This window comes from Coenobita brevimanus, chromosome 64 (genome assembly GCF_032717465.1).
Source record: "Coenobita brevimanus isolate Jiangsu-jjx chromosome 64, ASM3271746v2, whole genome shotgun sequence".
Classification (NCBI taxonomy): Eukaryota; Metazoa; Arthropoda; class Malacostraca; order Decapoda; family Coenobitidae; genus Coenobita; species Coenobita brevimanus.
This window is the reverse complement of record NC_137017.1, coordinates 3,667,732-3,690,716: the sequence shown is the minus strand read 5'-3', so window position 1 is coordinate 3,690,716 and position 22,985 is coordinate 3,667,732. Positions and strand designations below refer to the sequence as shown.

Sequence of the window (22,985 nt, the reverse complement as noted above, 5' to 3'; positions counted from 1 at the left end):
CCTTGTCTATGATATAGTGCAAGTACATTATATAACACAATACTGCAGTGCATTTAATAGGTCTTGTAATCCTTGTCTGTGGTAAAGTGTCTGTACCTCATATAACACACTACCATAGTGCATTTAAAAGGTCTTGCAGTCCTTGTCTGCAGTAAAGTGTCAATATCTTTTTTTTTATTCTAAGTTTTAGTTGCTGATCTTCCATGTACAGAATTTTAACATAAGGCTGAAGAGAATCCAAGTTTACAGTTTAACTCACACCAAGACTTTTGTACAGAATTATGAGTCAACCATTTGTGAGATCAAACACATCAAAGCAAAGACATGATCATCATCATCATCATCATCATCATTTAATCCTGTGTTGCCCCACAAGGAACATAGGAACCCAGGGTTAAGCAAGTTGGTCCTGACATTTAAGATGAGAGTGACCAGGCTCATTCATCCCCAAGTGGCATTACATGAGCAATAAACCCCAACCACCCCTTGGACAGAAACCTGCACAGGCTCAATCCGATTGGAACGGCTTAACTGCCCACTAAACTACCAAGCATCATAATTTGGTTACATTGTTACCACCCACCAAAGTAATGGTTTTCTGATGCACAGGAAACCTTCTGGCTTGTCACTTTGTGTAAAGTCACCCATAGGCAGAAGAAAGAGGAAAGAATGAAGGAAAGAATGACACAAGAGGGAGTGTAAAGTCACCTGTAGCCAGAAGGAACAGGAAAGAATGAAGGAAGTAAAAACAGAAGAGGAAGGAAGGAAGGAAGGAGGAGAGAAAAGGGCAGTCACCAGTGAGCAGCACTACATCATGTGAGTGGATGGTGAGTGTCCCCATCTCATAAATTACCTTTCATCACCCAGTACATGTTAATCATAAGTGAACCCCCTAAAACGACCATAAATTATGAATTTACCAAACTTTTTATTTGCTGTGAAATACTTTGAAGAACCAAAGCCTTGCTGGCTTGAGATAATTAAGCTCCATTAGCAAGATGTGGCATTTCTGTCTGACCAAGCCACCCTGAAGAGAGGGATCCTTGCTCTTTGCTGATATAAGACATTATGCATTTGCAATCTATACAGCCATGCTCCTCCCAACTAGGAGGAATAAAAACTGAAATCCAAAACACAAAGTTATAATCATGTAATATGAATGCCATACATATACACTTTGGTTCAACCAAACTTTTTTCACTTTAATCCAAAGATTAACACAATTTTTATAATAACAGTACTTTCCTATGATAAAAAATGTAATATGGCACTACTTTTAAACATGTCATCACATCCTTACAATATCAGTATAAGTTTCATTAACAGATTAACTAATTCAAAAGCCATGAATTCAACATCAGATAATTATATCTAGTCATAACAAGAGAATCCTCCCTTCTGAGATACATTAAGCACTGTCTGCTATTTATATCAACCCGCTTCTGATGAATATGAGTGCCGTGAAGGAGTTTTCCAGTGGAAACAATTGTCACAGCTTTCTCAAATACAGTACAGTAACCCCTCCAATATCCGGATCAATAGAGCCATAGGCAGGTCCGGATAGTGGTCCTGTCCGGATATTGGGCCCCAGCTTATGGACTAGTACTTACGGACCCTAACTCTGAAAAACACCTATACAACTCCCTCTGGACATGCATAGCACCTATTTAAGACCCAAATCACACCAATAAGGGACATAAAAGACTGAAATAAATGCAAAAGAACCATAAAATGAGGTTTTAGAGGTGAGTTTATACAATATTAAACATTCTGGGTACTTACAAGTCCCTTGGTCTTGGACTGGTTTGAACCGCCAGTTTGCAGTCCACAGTTAATCCTCTGCACTCTAAATTCTAATTTCTTAACACTGCACAACACTGTAAATTCCTGTGTGTTCTAGTGGCAAGGTATTGCAGTTTATTCACTGTTTATTCACAAAAAACAAGCACCTGTGGCTTGCACTGTTATGAGTATCTGCTCTCCATCGGAGTTAAGCTGTGACTGTTGATGTTGGTGGGGTAACAGAGTTGCCAGATCGCAACAGCCACATTACCAATCTCCTCAACTTTCATTGTCAAATATAACTTTTCATTACCAAATTCGTAAAGCTAGCATATATTCTTCACTAATTATATATACAAGTGGAAATACATGTAATCACTCTCCTTATAACTAACACCATGTTGATTATTTTCACACTATGTAGGGTAGCAGATTAATCAGAGAGAGCAAACAATCCACCATCTCCATCCTGTGTATCCTCATACATGTGAAAAATCCATTTGGTAATGCATTATTCTAATGCATTACCAAACGAATTTTTCATTACCAAATTGGCCCACAATTGGTAATGGAAAATACCAAATGGCAACCTGACAGGGGAGGGGGGAGGGGGAGGAAGGAAGGGGTGAAGGGACCATGGTGTAACAGCTGTTTGGCGCCAGGCGGGAATTTCAAATTATGGGAGGGAAAAAAAAGTCAGATTTTTTTCGAATTTTTTGCAGTTTTTGGCCCATTTTGGGAATATTGGATCCCTGGAGGATTATGTCCGGTTAGTGGGGATGTTCGGATATTGGGCGTTCGGATATTAGAGGGATTACTGTACTTCATTTTGTTATTGAGTCATTTTACTGTGCAATGCAATACAGGTATATATTTTGGACAGCACTGGACACTTTTATTTAGATGAAGGAACCTGTAAAACAAAGGGATACCAATTTACACAGTCAACCTCTGTAGGACAGGACACTTCTCTGTCATTTTACTCCAGATATTAAAGAGTATTCAGCTGAGGGAAGCTCTGCCTATGAAAGGGGTAAACAAACACAATTATCCTACCATTCATTAGTGTGCCTGCAAATTTATTAACTTGCGTATATATGTATGGCATTTCTCAGGGACAAAAAGGGGAAGGTATAGGCTACAAGCATCATACACATTTAATTTGGATGTGACAAAGCAGGGAGCTGCTATCACTGATTTTAGATTACAATGTACATTAACAAGTCAGATGACTGCATGTATTTCACAGTACAATAAGAGCTGTCAAAACTACACCAGTGGATATTAAACAACATTTAAGACTACAAACTTTTGCCACAGCCTAAAAACTGTGTTGATCATCCTATAACTTGATGCAGTGGCAGCATCTGGCAATCCACATCATGCAAGTAACACAGCTTTAGCCAAACCAGTTAGTCACCAACATTCAAGCAGTAGGGCCATCTGGTTGAATTCTGAGATTAGGCTTCTAACAGCAGATACACTGCACTTAAACATACAGTGAACAACATTCTCAATCTGTCTGCAACATCAACCTACCGAAAAGTGATGTGCTGCAAGGAACTTGAGAGACAGTGCAAATGAATGTGAGTCATGGCACTGTGCATATTCAGGTATGTAGCCCAGGAGAAGGTCTGCCAGTTGGCCGTACTGCTGTGCTCGTGCCCCAGCCAGGCCAATCCAATCTTCTACCTGGTTACACGATGCCAGGAACACACTCAAACCTGTACATTAGTGTCATACAATCACTTCAAAATAATTACTACAAAGTTTATTTTCAAAGCTTCAAAATTACTGTGAACAATTAATTAATACACGTAACTATCATTATAATATCTATCATCATCATCATTTTTGGTGTAACATCTGTGTTCCATGTAACACAGATCAGACAGGTTGAAATGATAGCACTCCTTCACCCTGATTTGTTCTTCATCAGCTCTCTAGTAATAGCCCTAGATCCGAGGACAGAACACATCACTTCATCCTATTGTATGTCCATTATATAACTTCGTCCATTATATAACTTCTAACTGGGGACCAACCAACATTAAACCCTTCAACCTGAAGAAATTTTGTCATTTTATTCTGGTTAATGTCATGTGATCTCATTTGCCTCAGGAACAACATCCATGAGCTGAAGAGGTTAGATGTTTCAGATGGTATGACTCCTTTAGTCTGAAAAGGTGTCTTACTTCATACTGCCTAATGTCTGACATGTTCATTCAGTTTGGGAGAGATGTCTTCAGTATGCAGACACTAAGAGTACAAGATAAAGTCAATGAAAAATGATGCCAATGATTTAATGAAATAGAAAGAAGACAATATGACAGGTAGGTAAGTGCTTTAAAAAAAGAAGAAGAAAAAAAAAAAAAAGGCCAAAAAGCTGCTCTTGTCTCATGGCAAATGAGTTTTGGAGGCACCTTGGGAGGTCACATTGAGTTGATTATGACATTTTACATGCATTAGAGATGATGACAAGAAGAATAATTCCAGACTTACAGTCAGGGAGTAGGTGCATTATTACTTGTCTCATATTACAATAAGATTGGCTGCATCACAATTCTGGGGGCTTGAATGATGTGTGACTGCTGGTGTGATCCATTTCACAAGGCATGCTGTTAGTAGTTCTCTCATATTTTCTCATAGTTTCTAGATTCTACCTCACCCCATCCTTATGTGAAAGGTACTGACATGATGGTGAAGATAATGATGATGATGATGATAAACTAACCTTGTTCAATCATGGCCTTCAACTCAGTTATTTTAGCCATATTCTGTTCCTCGAGACCCTCTTTCATTCCTACTAATAGTTCTCCTAAATCCAAATCTGAGTCCATACTGCTGATTGATGCATCCTGTTGGAATAAGAAAAGATAAAAATGATAAGTGAGTCATATTTATTGTTGGCTTTGGACACTTTGTAACACCATTCAGTCAGCAATTCATTATGCACATCATACCTTACTAAAACCCTTATATATTATTGATGCAAAGTATGTCAATATTAAGCAGATATACAGAAAATACCATACATAAGAGAGTAAGATGTACAAGGGAAAATAAATAACTTGGGAAGAGATGCTACGAAGCCTCCTATATCATCGGATATGGCCTAGTGTAACACAACAGTAGAATAATGTACAGTTGTTACTGGTTATACCACTACAAACCTTGGCAGCCAATCTGTGTGGTCAAGGACAAAAGTCTGTCTACTATTCTACTGTAAAAACTTCACACTGCATATCTGTCACTTACTCTCCTTGACATTGTGGTTAAGTCGTGGCGACCGTCATCCACTCATTTAACGCAGTGTTACCTACTTCTTCCTTCTCCTTTATTATTCTGTTTTTGTGTCTTCCTTCCTCCTCCTACTTCTCCTGTTTCCTTCCTGTCACTTTTTCTTACTCTTCTTTCAATCAGGTGGTTCTACACTGACAAGTCCAACGGTGTGTTAGTTGGTAACCATATAACCAGATCATGGGGTGAAGTGGAACCTATTATAGTGCTCCTGTTAACTGGATGGAGAGACACAAATGTAGCATCCACCCAGGAACCAAACCTCCACAATTTTCCCAGCACCTGACCAAGGGCAAGGCCTGCAAGACAACATCGGACAACTCTGCAGGGGCGGTTGCTTGCCTGTGGCTGATGGGCCTGCTCTGCCAGACAAACTAGGATTGATCAACAACTTCCTTGATATATGACATCAAAGAGCATCATCAATGAGCAGAGAAACATACTGCATTAAATCTCTCTCAGCTTACTGTACGATGATTGGCTGGCAGAGGACAGTGAGAAACAGATGATGTGAAATACTGAACAAACACTTCTCCACAACTGAATATACCTGTACAGATGTGTCAAAAATACTAATTGAACAAACTAATAAGTTACAGTATTAGAAAACTTCCACTAGTAACTTGTGCTATGTCATTAGGTTTTAGTCTGTACTGCATTTATTTGCAATTTTTTACATTTTTTTGATGCAAAGGCCACAGCTATTATCTGTATGTTCAAGATCATACAAAATGGATGAGAGAGACACCTTTATTATACACTCTTCGTTCTCTCTTCTACCCATTCTCTCGTACTCCTGAACCACCATACAATTTCATTATGGTAATCCAAATACTAGCTACTCTTCCAGTCACAGCTTTCTAACTACTCACAGTACACCTGCACAAAAATTATTCAGCACCTATGGGTACGATGGTTGTGAAAATGAGCAACTTCCGCAGACACACATAAGTTTGTAAATGTGGTGCCTCAAAACATATACCACCCAGTATGTGAATCTTTTTGCAATTTTGAGTTCTAATAATTACCAATGATAATATTTGCACTTATACTTACAAGATGCCCCATATATCACAAGGCTTCATCCATGTTTCAGAATGATACATGCTGTAAGAGTGCTGAATAATTTTTATGCGGGTGTACAACCCACCTGGACACCTTATCAGATTCCTTCCCCAAACATACAAAAACTTGGAAACGTTCCCAATCTTTTCACACAAAATTCTGCAACTGCCTGATTAAACAAATATCTGTTGTACTCTAACTGGCACTAATCCAAATTGTGTTTTATAAATTTCTCTCCATCCATTTATCATACTTTCTCAGACCCTCACAGAAATTTTCATTCTCTAGTTTTATAACAACTTCTCACCTCCATAGTTTCCATGGTCAAGTGCATTTCCCTTCCCTTTATAAATATTCACTATCACACCCTTTGGACAATAATCCCATTCCAAGTCCTTCTGCTATAGTTGTTTTGATAGTCTACCATCCAAACAAGAGCACCTAAAGATTTCAATATTTCAGTAACAAACACGAAAAGCTACCAGCCAACTTGACATTCTACATTTTATTTATTGCTTTCATCACATGGTCACACTTAATCAGAGGTAGTGAACTCCATAACTAACACTGTTGGATTCACGTTGCACCTGTGCCAAACACCACATACAACAGTTTGTTTCAATGGGCTCTCCAACCACTCCTAATGTCTGCATTTTCAATGAGTACTATGTTTACATAATTTAAAATACTGTTTCATATCATTTTGTTTATACAGGCTCAAACATGCTTGCATGTGTTGGTTTTGGTCGCCTAATGGTGACTCCCCATATTGCTTGATCTCTGGCGGCCTCCCTATTCAGTTTCTTACCCCTGAAGTTACGCTCTATGACCATGTCCCAAGTCTTTCCTGGGCTATCTCGCAACCCTACCCTAATTGTTCACACCTCTCACTTTTCCACCCAACTGACATCCTTGATCCTCTCAACATGCCCAAATCATCTCAGTCTGCCCTTCCTCATCACAAAACCAATTCATTCAAGTCCCATCCTTTCGCTCAACTCTTCAGTTGCAATCCTAGCCCCCCCAAGGTCTCGCATTCAAGAACGCACTGTACATCCATCTATTCATTGTCATTTCTACATGTCTGAGCCTCAGAATATATCTTCTTCCTTCACTGCCCAGGTCTCACTACCATACAGCATTACATTCCTAACACATGCTGCATAAAAAGATCCCTTAACATGGAGGGAGAGCCCTCTCAATGTTAGGAGAGGCAACAGCTCCCGGAACTTCCTCCAATCATTCCTTATCCTGGCGACGCAGCTCCAGCCTCACCTCCAGCACATATGTCTCCCAAATAACAGAACTCTTCCACACAATCAAGAGGCTCTAGCAAGTTCAATTTCATGCCTGACAATCTACTTTAACTGTACCACCACCAGCCATAGATATAATCAGTTTTGTTTTGTCCTCATTTTCTCTCAAACCCTTGTGCCCCATTCTGTCTCCCCACTTCCTAAATCTTTCCTCAGCTTCCCTTCCATTCTCTGCAATCAGCATAAAATACCTCCCACAGGAGTTCATTTCTGATGCCACATGAGAGAGCTTCAAGCACCATGACAAACAATACAGGCTCAAAGAGTGACTCATTCATGGAAATCTTGTCACTCAAACCTCCATTCACTCTCACCTTGGTGCAAGCACTCACACACACAGCCATGACCACTCTAACAAGACACTCCTCGTTCCCAAGCTTTCTCACTGCCCACTTCACCACCTCCCTAGTGGCTGTCAAAGGCTTTCTCCAAATCAACAAAAACAAAGTACGGATCCCTTTTCTTTCCTATGTATTTTTCCTGAAGCTGTTGGACAATGAATACAGGATCAGTGGTCCCTCTGACTAACATAAACCCAAACTGCATCTTATCAGTATTCACTCTTTCCCTTACCATACCTTCTAGGACTCTCTCCATTACCTTCATTATCTGATCCAAAAGTTTAATGCCACTATAATTTCCTCTTTCCAGGGCATTAACCTTCTCCTTCTACACAATTACAATCACACTCTTCAGCCGTCATCTGGGACAACATATCATCATCATCATCATCATCATCTGGACCTCCTTTCCCACCCTAGGGCAGTAACTAAACCCACTCCTATTTCACTTTAGATCTTCAACACTTAAGCAGTTGATCCAAACACACCCATCATCTTCCCTAACTGCATCCTGCCTACTGCCCTGTTCACATTAATGACATCAATCACAGGCCAACGGAAACTGGATTCACTGACTCCAAACCTTCCTAGTTCTAGTCAAACTCCTCATTCAGCAGCCAGCTATAATACTCCCTCCAGGCATCTTTAACATCCTCACTCTCCACTACTATCTTTCCTTCATCATTCTTCATACACTGCTCACCTATGACATCCCTGTTTTTCCTCTTCACCTGATCTGCCACCTTAAATACCATATTCTTCCTTTCAGCACTGTTCAGGTTATCTAGTAAAAGTATTTGAGATGCAGATTTTACCCTGTGTACCTCCTTTCTGGCTGTACCCTTGGCACCGAAGTATTCCCCTCTCTTACCAACCCCGATATTCCTACCTAGAATCTGTCTAGTTATTTTGAATATTTCGATCTTACTACTATCTTATTCAGGCTGCTGACAAACAACTGACTGATTCTTATAAACTTCCCTTGTGTTTAAAAGCCAGGTATTATCAGGAGCGTAGGCTTACCAACAATCCCCAGTCAGCATTGTGTCCTGCCTTCCTGATCTCTCATTCCTCCCCATACATCAAAGAGTATCCTTTCTTGTCATACTCTTTTGTTGTAAGCTTTGTATTACTATTACATAAAAATTTTCCATCCCACACCTAACATTATCATTGCCTGTAAGGTAGTGCCAGCATACTTCTTATCATGATAAAACAGCTCCTTACTGCCACCCTTTTTCTAGATCCTCACAGGAATCAAGTGACTGAACAGAACAATAACACACTGTTTCTAACCTGATGAAGATTCCTCACCCCTTAAAAATCTGTTGATGGCTAAGTGTAGTCAGACTGGAGTATCAGTTTGACTCTGAAACAAGGAGACTCACTCCCGCCTCAAACCCAAGATTCATGGAGCCAAACATCATGCACCATTGTTTGCTATTCAAGTTGTGTGAATGGCTTACTTCTGTCAAGTGAATATAAACCGACTTTAAATAGAACTAACTTCATCCATCAACATGGCAATCCCATCAGGAGTTAGGAAGAGATCTGGGAGGTGGTGTGGAGTCCCTGGGATGATGGCTGCAGGCTCAGAAAATATATGGTGGCAGTTAAGGCTGCTTACACCCACATCAAAACTCAAGTAGTGTTGATTCTCTGCAACATACATAAGAATTTTTTACTTTTCAGTTTGCCAGTGGCAAATGAAGGCACCTTTACTTTAATGAATACTGTGTTTCATACATACTAATTAAACTGTGCTCCATCTATCCATCCATTACTGTGCAAAGCTTTATTAATCAAATACAAAATCTAATCCCTAAAACAAAGAACATACAAAATAACTACACATGGAAATAACAATTTTTATTCAAGGAACACCTTACTATGAGAGGTACACAAATCTACTGCATCAGAACTCAGAACTCTTTAACCCCCATGTAATTACTATGAGTGCATAACCATATTCAAAAACTAATTTAATATGTAGCTATAAAAACTCTGCAACATATTTCCATCTCCAAAACTATCAAACAAATAAAAAGCAGATCCACAGTTACGTCAACGACCATGCAATCAAAAAGTATGGCCTTAACTTCCTACTAAGAGCAGTATCTCCACCCCACAAATTGGAAACAGCTTGAAATTTCAGACAGACTGCATCTATCTTAACTACACCATGGACACACTTTCACTTATTCATCCACACTCAAACAAGGTAATACTACAGATGAGCCACATTCACTATGTACTGCACAGCTACACCTCACACCACACACCATGCAGTATATAATGCTATACTGTAAAGTGGTCCCATAACTAAGGTAATGTACAGTGCTTATCAGTGATTTTTTTTTTTTCTTTTAAATAAAATCTGACTCTGGGAAGTGACTTGACAGTCCAGTCCTCAAGGCCCAGCAGTCCTCCCATGTCCCACACTCCTTCATGTCACCGCATCATCAACAATATCGACCATCCAAACCCAATACAGTAAATGCTAGGGCTATCTCATTCATGACCAGTGTGATGGTATTAGTGGAAATGTTTTTATGAAATGTCAGTAGGTCTTATGGAATATCAATGAAGTCTCTTTCAACGAGATTCAAATAATAAAACAGTTCCCTGATGCAACCTAGGATTGAATTTTCATCCGTCCAAACAGCAATCAACTTCTCTAGTCAACCACCACTGGTCCCAGATGGCTTCCAGCTGGCCTCCAATTGTATTTTTAGCGAAGAATCACTTTACTATGTTTAAAAGGTTCAGCTATACACAATGGTCAGCAATCATACATCTGGTGACTATCACTAGACGTTGCAACACATCCAAAGGTGAAAAAATGACACTTAGCTATCGTGAGTAAGTGTTATATTTTGCAATCCTGAAAAAGTTAAGGGATACCTTGTGGCACTTGTTAAATGTATGGGGTGGGAGAGGAAACTTTTAAGTCCAATTAAGAGTTTATAAACAAGCGGGGCATGTGTGCCAGTTGGAAGGGAAGAAGATAAATGATTTGATCTGAAGATGGGGTTACCATACAGATGTGCTATGTGGTCTCAGCTGTTTAGATTGGTCAAGAAATGCTAGTGCGAGAGGTGCTGGGAAGAAAAGCAAGTTTAAGAGAGGCTGGGAAGAAGAACAAGTTTAAGAGAGGCTGGGAAGAAGGGACTAGGAAGTAAACAAGTTAATAGATTGTGCAGCATGACTGCAGACCTAATAATACCTAAATTTCAGCAGTTTGCATCTGAGTTCTTGAGAGTTTAAGGGAGGAGGAAGTTGGCAGTGAATGCAAAAAAGAGCAACATGATGAGATGCAGGAAATTTACAGCAGAACAATATATTATGTCTAAATGGGGAAGATTTCGAGTAATTAAGGTGTTGTAATTTTAGTATTCTGGGGTGGACACAGCAGCAGATGGAACTCAAGACCTGAAGTAAGTCACTAGCTTGGAGAAATAGCCAAATTTTGAGGTGTTGAGCTGCGCTGTGAGAGACCTTGTTTACATTACACAAGTGACAATATGCCCTAATGTGGAGAGAGTTCAAATAGGGTGAAACTGACCTTGCTCATTATAGGAGGTTGTGCAGAAGAGTGCAAGTATAGAATCTGATAAACTAAGGGAAAGTTCTGAAATGTCTCCTGGCTCCAGACTTGATGGCCATATCATCTGGTGGAGAGTCACCCGGCTCCTATTCACTCCACCTGCAAAAAACACGCTTATAATAGCTTCACAAAGTATAAAACACACACACACACTCAGTCTAAAAACTTAAATGAGTTCAAAGCAAAATTTGACTTACTGAGAAACAGAGAAGGGACCCCACGAGTAGCTAATTTCTTGTATAAAGTATCACAACCAGGTACATACACTAATGGACACACACACACACATGAGCTGGACGTATATCATTGAGCTCCACTCTATTTACGGGTCAAGCTCGTTTAGGCTAATTTAAGTGATGATCCAACATAGTAAAACACGTAATAGCAAAGAAAGTGTAGCCTAAAGTAAGTAAACATTTATAAACCAATGTCAAGGAATGTGTTGAATTTCATTACGTCAGCTAGACAACAGCAAGGTGAGCGCAGTGACGTAAAACTGTAAGTAAAAATTATCTTTTCTTTAAGATGGCTTCGTATTTTGGAAAGATGCCTTTAGAAGGTGCTATGAGATAAGTTTCAGTAAGTTTTCTGGAGCATGATTTTTTCTGCGAGGCCTACCGGCCCGGCTGCCCGTGGGCGGCAAATAACACGTATTCTCTCCTTATTTTCACCACCCAAACATCAATATATTGCCATGAAACTTATGTCAGCTTATTCATCAATGTTTGTTCTAGCTGATAAACACCACAAAAAAAAATGGCAATTACAAATAAAACGACATTAGGCAGCCGTGAATAAACATTTAGCTACGTCACGTTCACTTCCCAACATCACCATTCGAATGTTTTCCATCATACAGGAAAATGTTATTAGAAGTTTTGATAGAGAATTTCATCAGCTTTCTAAAGAGACAAATCCTGTTGTGATACAATTTGTAGTTTTTGAGGAAATAGCCAAAAACTGAAAGCCATTTTTGAAAAAATTCAAGGAGCTCTAATTCTGAACTTTTCTTACACATGTTATGTTTTTATTGCATAATATTATGCAGAACTTCATGAGCTTTCTAATGACCTAAAAATGGTTTCGATAAGCCTCATAGTTGTCGAGTAAATCGTCAAAAACGACTGGGAACTCACGTCCGTAGGTCACTTTCGCAATGTCCGCATAGCATACGCAATATTCCCGCCTACGTAACAACGAATTCTTATCATAGATATTATTGTTATGTCTTGCACATATGTAGAATTTACTGCTCTTTATCATGGTTCTTACAGGAAATCGATACATCCAATAGTTTTCGAGTAATTGGCCGACAAAGTGCGATTACTCCGAGCGCTTTTGACTTTACCAAAACAGTCTGTTCCCCCAACTTTTCCCACAGAAAATGCTCCCAAAGGCTTATATTCTGCAAATGAACATACGTAGAATTTACTGCTCTTTATCATGGTTCTTACGGGAAATCGATACGTCCAATAGTTTTGGAGTAATTGGACGACAAACGTAGAATACTCCTCCTCACCCGCACGCGAGATAAAAAACATTCTTTCCCTGCCTCACCCACAGCTATATACTTTCGCTCGTTACGTTTTATTATTTTCTTTTTTTACTCAAAGTATACACATAAAATATCATAAGGTTTTTGATAGTGCTGTCAGGAATTCGACATGACCACTAGTCTTTTTGCTAGGTTCTGATACTGAAGCTGAACTTTCTTCCATCTCATATGTGTGTATGTAAAAAACATTACTTATTTGAATAAAAAATATTGAACTATAGAAATAGGTCAATATACAAATCAACAAAATACGGATAACTCACTTCCTCCAGAGGTGTTGAGATGCTGGCAGTAGCTTGAAAATGAGGAGTTATGTAGTGTGTGTGTGTGTGTGTGTGTGTGTGTGTGTGTGTGTGTGTGTGTGTGTGTCTGTGACTGTGGTGTATTTTCTTCTCTCCTTGCGATACATTTGCCTAAAACACATGCGATGCACACAATAGATTTCTCCACAAACATTCACTGCACGACATATGTATGTATATGTGGCTGTGGCATATTTCTTGTCTCTGACACTTGTGCTATGTTTTAGCTAAGTCAGTCAATGCATGAAATATTTCTCTGTGAACACTCACTGCACTATTTTATATGCATGTTTCACACTAAACCATACGCAATATAAAACACTATCACATGATTCCATCCCAACCTCGTCTATTATTCTTGACTCTATGGCGTAGGTGACCGCCTGCTTCCTTAGCGACTGTTGCATATCTCTATGGCGTGCATAATGCCTGCTATGGTAGGTCAGTTATTTCACCAATCCAGGCACTCTATGTTTTACAAATATAAGTACTGGCTTCACTATATAAAGGTAAATTACTCACATCATTTATGGGCAGGGTGAAGCACAGTGGAAACCCCATTATAATAAACCACACTCCTGCCTGCAGGCTTAAAGGCTGATAACGGGCCCCAATGATTTACAGACAATATATCTATGTTCCATAGAAACAATCACTTCACATTATAGTAAAAAACACTGTACAGTCACAATATTTCAATAATGGCTTCTGCCTCGGGCGGGAGGGGGAAAATGGCGGGTTTAACCCTTTCTTTACCAAAAATGTGTTTTGATGTACCCCCATACATCGCCTGTAAACACCCATGAGACATCGGAAACGCTACCAAGGTACGCTGGTACACCCTCTAATGAATGGCAGCTTATGGGCCTCAGGGTAGCCCGGTAAGGCTGTTTCTGAGGACCTCGTGTTAGCAACAGCTCTGTGTTTTGACAACAAAGACTGACAAAGTTCTGACGAATTCTGACATCATAAGATACGTCATGACTGAGTTGCGGTGGCACCAATGGCTTGCTCACTCATCTGTGCTGTAACCTCTTTTAGACCAATCATTATTTTATTTATAATTTCTACTACAGATATCGTACTATATTCTCTGCTGACATACGGCAAAATTTACACCCCTTGGCCTGCCTGAGAGAGTCAGTTACCACGCACTTGACTATGAGAGAGGGTCTACAGGATATTTTTCTCTCATGGTGTCTCTGGCGGACTCCAATAGTGACGAGTTTATTCCTCACGAGGATACTTATTTAGATGTGTCAGGTGATCATGCAGCAGTGTTTGATGTGTCAGTAGATGACTGTGATCCTGCAAATGATAGCGAGGTTGATGTGAGTGAGGAGGAGGAGGAAATTAGTAGTGAGCTTAGTGACACTGCACTCTCGGCAACAAGTGGGTCAAGGTCATCATCACCATCACATGTGTCCACACACTTCATGCACAGCTTACAAGGTAAATAAATATGCCATCCATCTGTGCAGGACATTTTTTTCAAGCCAGTTTGTATAGTAGTTACCTGGGTAACAGTACTTCAGCATAAGATGTAAACTTATGTACCGTAATGATTTATTTTATAATCATTTTATATTACCAACATCATGCTGGGTTTATATGATCATCAGTATACAAACAAATCACAAAGAGTGAATTTATTTGATGTGGCAAAAAATATACACTACCCCTCATACTACAGGAGGGGTAGCTATCAGGTCAGTATGGGGGGTAAAGGTAGTGTTTACATTGGGGGGAGGGGTCGGTAAAGACGGGGTTAAAGGGACGCTGACAGCTGCGCTACTCTCCTGCCCGGCTGGTCGTGAGACACTGAGATATTTCTGCTACACATTGTCTCATCAGAGCAGTCACAGTGATGCCAAACGCTTACCTCAGAAAAGAGATGCACACACCAGAACGCACCAAAATTTGACGCAAATCGGCCAAAAACTTTTCTTTTGACGGCGTTTTTTCTGCTTAGGAACGCAATTTGCATGACTGTGCTTCTTTGTAACAAACTACGTGGAAAGCAAATCGCATGACTGTCTGAGAGGGTTAAGTTTGGTAAAAGTGGAAAAAGACCAGACTGAGAATATAAGTTAGGAAGTTCAACCCTACACATATCAGAAAGCGAGAAGGACCTAGGAGTGATTATCAATAACAGACTATCTCTGGCTGACCACATCAGTGAGATGGTACAGAACATGTATACACTACTTGCTAATATGAGAATAGCATTCATATACATAACTGAAGACATGCTGAGAAAGATAATGATATTATTCATCAGACCAATCCTGGAGTATGCATCAGTAGTCTGGAATCGTCATCTTTAAAAACGCATAGCTAAGACTGAAAAAGTACAACAAGCACTACAAGATGAGTACCAAGCTTAAGGGATCTAAGCTAAGAAGAAAGATTAGAAAAACTGAGTCTACCAACACTACACGAGAGAAGGAAAAGAGGAGACATGATTATGCTATATAAATGCATCTCAGGGAAAGAGAAAATGACATAAATGAGCATACAGTATAACCTATGGGGAAGCATCAGCAAGAGGACACTGCAAAGAACTACATAAAAAGAGAGGTGATAAAGACGTAAGGAACCTCAATTTCCCAAACAGGGCAACTGATGAAATAATGTGAGCCAAAACAATTCATAAATTTAAGGATATGTATTTTAAAAGTGATTTAATACACAGTAAAGTATGAGCTTGATTCATATGCTATAAAAATGTGAAGCAATATATCATAGTAATCGTAGTCAATGAGCAGCTATATATATCCTCCAGCAGCAGATAGACGCCTTATCTGGAATGCTGACACTGACACACAAGTAACTAGAATACATAACCATTACATTATACTGTCAAATCAATTACATGTTCCTTTGTCACTCAACTGTCAGGAAGAAAGGTTCTGGATAAAATTCTCTGCTGTACAATAAAGGAATTATCTATCTTCTCAAACAAAAAGACCAAATGCCAAATTTCATTTTGTTAGAGAGCTGAGAGCAGCCTCGAAGATGACAGGCAGAGTACCCATAATGAAAGCTGAATTATGAAACATAAATTGGAAAATTCAATGGCCAATGGTCACAGGCTTGATCTAATACTGACAAAGATAAAAAATGCAGTGCTTAATACCAACTGCTACCTTTTTTTCCAACTGAAGTGCGGTGTCTGAAGTTAGTGAGGTACAGGTGTCGCTCAGAGTCTGCCAGTGCAATTGTGTCTCCAGTTGAGGAACATGCCAAGCTCCCCCATTCTGTATACTCAGACCCAGCTCGCTGTACTCCAATGCTGACCACTTCCAACAACTTGCATTTTATTATGTCATATTCATCTGGCATCACAGTTAAAGATAACTACATAACATTCACATAAAAATAAAAAAAAAAAAAAAAACAAAAGATGTCTTGTCCTGAGGAAAACACTGCAGATGTACAATAATGTCCACTAAGCCATCAATTACATAACAAAATTTGGACTTTATTAATGGATTAAATTGGTCGTCAAGCCTAAAAATTTCCACACATCTTTTGTGAGCTTGAAGGTCTACATAAACCATCATAATTCTGGACTATAATCATTCAGATTAGTAAAAGGCCTAATAAGGTTCACTATATGCACAGAATAAACCTTACTAGTTCCATAAAATTATAATCTGTATCAGGGGTGGGTGAGGCAGGTCACTCTCATCTTAAATGCCAGGACCAACTTGCCAAGCCCCGGGCTCCTACGCTCCTCTTGGGGCAACATAGGATTGGGTGATGGATGGGTGGATGGATGGATTTTGCCATTTCCAGCTATACTGTAATGGCTGGGTTTATTTGGATAGTGTGCTAGAATTCTAGGGATCTGTTCTAATTATGTGTTCCTATGGTCTTTATTCTGTGGTTGCGATTATCCTAGTGGTGGGTGGTGGCAACTGGTATCCACTCACTTGATGTAGCACAGCCTACTTCTTCTTTCACCTATATAATTCTTTTTCTTTGTCTGGCCTCCTTTCTTCTAATTTCTCCCATCTTTCCAATCATTTTTTTTTTATTCTTTCCTTTTCCAAACCTAATGGTTTCCTGTAAGCAAGGAAACCATTTACAATGCTAGGTGGTAACCATATAACCAACCGATACATGTCCCCACTGTGTCAACAAGGGGGTCGGCAGGAGGGTTAGTGCCCCTCCCCGTAAAACAACTAGCTCAAAGACAAATGGCTACCCCTTATGGAATTATGATGTCTGGCTATACAGTAGATAGATAGATAATGTTGATAGATTTATAGATTACCCTAAATTCCAATTTCATCCTCTCAAGTATTTAAAACATATTATTTATTTATTTGTTTATTTATTATTTTTTTTACTTTCAACTTTGCACTGAAACCAGCCTCATAAGGTAATGCATGAGGCCTGTCAAAAAAAAAAACGAAACTTTTTGAACAGCACCCCAACTAGCTGGCACAGCATGATCATGACGGACGCACTGCATAGCAGCAACTTTGACTTTAATCCAACACTAGCTGCATCATGTCACATCACTTAGTCATCGAGGCATACGTGCTTGAGTGAATGTATATGTAGTGCACTTGGCAAAATTTTCTTCACCTCTTCTATTGTCTGATGTTGGTGACCTTTCAGGTGGAAACAAATAAAAGTCCAAAAGGGCTAAACATGAAAGGTAGGGTGGCTGTGGGATGACAGATGTCTCATGCTTTGCCAGAAAGTCATGGAAAAGGAGTGATATGTGAGCAGTTGCACTGTCATGGTGCAACATACAGGTTGTGTTTGTCCATGCCTCAGGCCTCTTCCTTCACACTACCTCTCTCTAACACTTCAGGATGTCCAAGTAAAACTCTTTGTTGACTATCTGGCCATGTGGAATAAACTCATGATGAATGACATCCTTCCAATAAAAAAGATGATCAACATCATTTTCACATATGACTCTAATGTGCTTTTTGTGGTCATGATGACGATGTTCCAACCCATTGCCATGACTGCCTTACAATTTTAATATCATAGCCAAACACTCATGTTCCATCACCAGTTATGGCATTTTTCAGGTTTTCATCAATATCTGAACAATCAAACAGCTCCTGACTGACTGTGACATGGTTCTCTTTTTGCTCCTTGTCAGCAGATGCGGCACAAATTTTGAACACAGTGCATCTTCAGTTATTCAATTAAAATCATATGGCACAAACTTTTACTGATGCATCCTTTTTCAGAAACTACACAGACTGTCAGGCGAAGATTTTCACAGATCATAACTTGCACTTTCTTAACATGGTCACAGTATGTTAACGTGAAAGGCCGTCCAGATCTGGGATCATCTTTGGTGAATATTCCTCCCACTTGTGACACTGCATTTGGCTCAAACAATCCCCCCAATAAGCCTGTTGCAAGATTTTATAAGTCCTCATAAACGTATTTCCCAATTTGAAACAATTTCATGCAAACATGCTGCTTTTCAAGATCCTTCATTGTTAAACCTGCAACAAATTGCCATGTGCACTAAACACACATTCACTCAAGTGAGTGTACCTTGATGACTAAGAGACATGACATGATGTGCATAATGTTAGACTAAGGCTCAAAGTCACAGCTACACAGCATTTCCTTCATGATCACACTATGCCAGCCAGTTGGTGCGCTATTTAAAAAGTTTGGTTTAGACCTCGTATACTGTTCTTTTCTTTATTGTAGCTTCTATTATTGACAGACAAATTGATTATCAGTGTGATGTGCTGGTGAATGGTGAATGAACTGAACTGATGAGGAAGTTTAAGTACAGTAATGCATCTGGGTGCATAAACAAAAAACAGAGGCTACTGTGCAAAGGAAACTGAAAGCAGCATACAGTAGGAATATGGCTGGTGCTGTAAAAGCCTTGATATGAAACAGGGGTCTGAGTATGGCACTATGAAGAATGCGTGAAGGATGTGAAACTTTGGTATGCATAAAAACAAAATGTCCAAAAGATAGACCTGCAGAGGTAGGGTTATTGAGGAATGTGTGTTAAGTGTGGAGAGGGCAAAGGATAAGAAGAAATGTGATTTATGAAAGATATGGTGTAAGGAAGTTTTGTTCTGGTGCCAGACATTGTTTCCATTATGAGTTGAAGTCTCATACTATTTTTACATATTACATACAGAGATGTTTATTCATAATTAAAGAGTGTGTAATACAGTGTGAAGATACACAACCAAACACAACTACACTGTAAGTGTGGCATGGGAATAAGATGAGCGCCCAGACATGCAAAGCCAGCATTTTTCGGATGTAAACAGAAAGGGTGAATGAAGGCGATAGAGGAATATAAAATATGCATATGTTTAAGTCTTGGGGAAACATATATCTACATTAATATACATCATGCAGTTAATACTACTTTATTGAGATGTATGATGTGCATGGTAGGGTTGTAATAAATGCCTAGTCATGTATATCTCTCGCTGTCTTAGCTGACCCAAGCCTGCTCCCAGCGTGGGGCAGAGCAGAAGCAGCAGAATACTCTCAGCTCTCGTAAAAAGAAGACATACTACTCTGATACACTCTCGTTGCAGTTGTATCTTTCTGTGGCGAAAGAAAGAGAGAAAACACATCTGCTCCAGTTTCTGTTCCCCTGCAAGCTACCTCACTTCTAACTCACAGGATTACCACCACATTCCCACCGCCTGCCATGGCAGCGACTTAGCTGCAGGAAGTGACCAGCTGGGGAACTTAGTGTATTCCATACCAGCCAGGAACATAACTGGTAGCCAGCTGTGGAATTCAGTGGAGTCACGCCTGCAGCTACATAACTGGTGGCAGCCGTTGGACATGAATGGGTGCCAAAAGGGATTCTATAGTGCACTGAAACCCTTGAAAACCACTCGTTGACCCTACAAGTGAATAACAGGAACTCCTAATTTCACTTTTGCAAAGGGACCAATTGTGGAGTGAGATAAAGTGGGAGAAGAAAAAAGAAACAGAGTAGTGAATTCATCCCCTCAAGATTATCTCTGCCAATGAGAACTGAACTGGCAAATTATCTCGCCCTTGTGTGTAAGGAGATGAGATCGAGGCTGGCGTGAGAGGGGTGGTGTCAACTGAGGACATCCGGCAACCTTGGTGTGGCAGAGCAAGAGGTGAGTGGGCTTGAAAGCATGAGCTAGTCACCTCGGGACGAGAATGAAGACATCTTCGTGTGGTTGGAGGGACGAGACCTGGTGGAGTGTGTGGAGTGGCAGTGAGGATCTACCTGGATCTTCAACGTCATCTGACACCTAGGTAGTGTACATGCATATCTTTCCACAAGAAACACACTTTGAACAGCACACAGTAGTTAGGAAGTGTGTGTAAAAATAAGGTTTTCTCAGTCCCCCCTTTAAATTGTTATTTTCTATGTACCTCTGTCTGTGTCCCATTCTCTATTGCTAAGCCATAACATTTGTGTCAGTCTAACTTCCTGTGACTGGGAAGGGAATAATTTCTGACCGGGATTAGATGGATAAGGTGAAGAAGTGGGGACAAAAAATTATAGGAGATACGAAATTACCAACCATTGAAGAAGGAGCTGGTTCTTTGGGGCAAGAAGAGTGGGAACTAGGTGAGTCAGACTCAGAAATTCGTGAGCAGACAGAGACATTGGATAAAAGCATTCAAACTTCAAATGATATGAGTGAGGGACATCTTGGGATTGAAGGTAGCCAGGACACTTCTAGGGAACTGGATAGTGAACAGGACTTGAACACTTTGCACTTGAGTTCTGGTCGTACTTATTCAACAGTTCCTGAGCGTCAAATTACCTCCGAAATGGCCACTAGCCTTACTAATGAAGGCACTCCTAGTGCAGAAGAGACTGCATATCTGAGGATATCCCTCTTGCTGAGTATTCCTCAGACACGGTAAAGGCGGAACAACATAAAGATGCGATGTGGTCTCAAGTCATCTATGCCTTGGAGTCTGGCGACGAGTCTTGTCTACCTGAACTTCCGGTACCGATAACTCACTTCCATCTTCAACAAGGTCTCTTGTATAAGAAACCACCAGGGAAGTCCATTGTGTATCAGTTGGTTGTTCCTGGTACTCTACGGCAAGCCGTGTTACAGTTGGTTCATGATGTGCCTCAAGCGGGCCATCCCAGATGCGACAGATACATACGTGAGACAAGAAAGAAGTACTACTGGCCAACCATAAGGAAGGACATAGAAGCTCACATTAGTCAATGTGTCAAGTGCGCGGAAATACGAGGAACAACTGGACCTCCGACTCCCATCTTGGAGTATCCCCTACTGGAAAAACTTTGGGATACAGTCTCCATTGATCTCTTAGCAATGCCAAAGAGTCATCAAGGCTCAAGCTATGTGTTGGTGGCAGTAGACCATTTTTCACAACTCACTGCTTTAGCACCTTTACAGATGAAAACTGCAGAGGAGGTGGCACACGCTTTTATAACCTCAGTGATCTGTCCTTACTCTACACCCAAGGTATTGCTCAGCAATAATGGCAGTGAGTTTCATAACCAAGTGTTACAGGAAATCTGTCGTACATATGGGGTAAAGCAAGTCTTTGTTATGTCTTACAGTCCCCAGAGCAATGGCCTTGTGCATAGGACAAACAGAAAGATATTGGAAGTGTTGAGACCAGTGATCAACTCACTGAAGGATAACTGGCAAGACTGGTTACCACACGTAGCGGCGGTCATAAACTCCTCAGACAATTCGTCAACTGGGAAATCTCATTACATCCTTTATGGGGAGGAGAAGGTGTTACCCTACGATTTACTAGCTGGACCTCCCACTCCGGTGCACAATGCCGAGGACTACAACAAGGTCCAACTTGCAAAGTTCCAATGCATACATAGTGAAGTACGGAAAAGATTAAAAGCCTCAAGAGCGGAGATGATGGCAAAACAACACAAAGATAATCAAGACAACACGCTGGAGGTAGGCCAGAAGGTAATGATCCACAACCCTGAGAGAACTTCCAAGCTCAAACCTAAGTTCCGCGGACCATGTACCATTAAGGAACGAGTGCATGGACATACTTACAGAATAAGGGATGATGCTAATGGAACTCAGGAGGTAGTATATGCTGACAGGATCAAACCAGTAAGTCAAGAGCTAGGCCTAACTAAACAATTGTCTGATGTGTTGTCCTCTCTGTCTTCGTCGCAGTCTATGTCGTCGTCTTTACCTGTCCCTAACCAAGAGTATCACAGCAAGCTACGATCCCACAGCAAGGGCGATTAAGGGAGTATCTTCTCTTGCAGAAAATGTGGATGTGGCTTGTACTCCTCTCACGTTGCTTGCGATGGACTTATGGAATGACAAAGGACACGACTGTGTTAATGCCGGGAGCCCTGAAGAGCCCACAAGGAGAAGTCGTAGTGGTAGAAGATGCAGTATGCCTCCACTATCCGATGGAAGACTGTCTCTGAGCTCCTGATACTGTTAGAGATGCCTTCGAGGGATTATTTCACCTCAAACAGAAACTGTTGGAAATAGGAAAATCATTTAACCTGAACCCACAGCTGATGAACTTGGACAGTGAAGCTTTCATACAAACCTTGCATGGAAGAGTCAAGCTTCAAACTGGACATATAGATAGGCTCATGGACAGGCTCACTAAATTACATGTCGCTTTACCTAGTGCAGATTCTGATGTTTCCCAGCATGTCCAAGCACGTACTAAGAGAGGACTTGTGGATCTTCTAGGTATCCTGTCTCAAAAGCTCTT

General features: G+C 40.3%; 1 protein-coding gene across 1 annotated transcript in view; it reads right to left on the bottom strand.

The window, feature by feature from the left end:
- The window catches only part of LOC145404615 (spatacsin), a 91,052-nt gene that overhangs the window by 30,825 nt on the left and 37,242 nt on the right, over window positions 1–22,985 (bottom strand). Inside the window, exons 4-8 of the mRNA XM_080276136.1 lie at window positions 16,418–16,606; window positions 11,370–11,510; window positions 9,312–9,463; window positions 4,517–4,640; window positions 3,322–3,506 (exon numbers count right to left, since the gene is read on the bottom strand). Of these exons, the coding sequence (XP_080132262.1) occupies window positions 3,322–3,506; window positions 4,517–4,640; window positions 9,312–9,463; window positions 11,370–11,510; window positions 16,418–16,606 (791 nt within the window). The remainder of the gene's footprint in view (window positions 1–3,321; window positions 3,507–4,516; window positions 4,641–9,311; window positions 9,464–11,369; window positions 11,511–16,417; window positions 16,607–22,985) is intronic.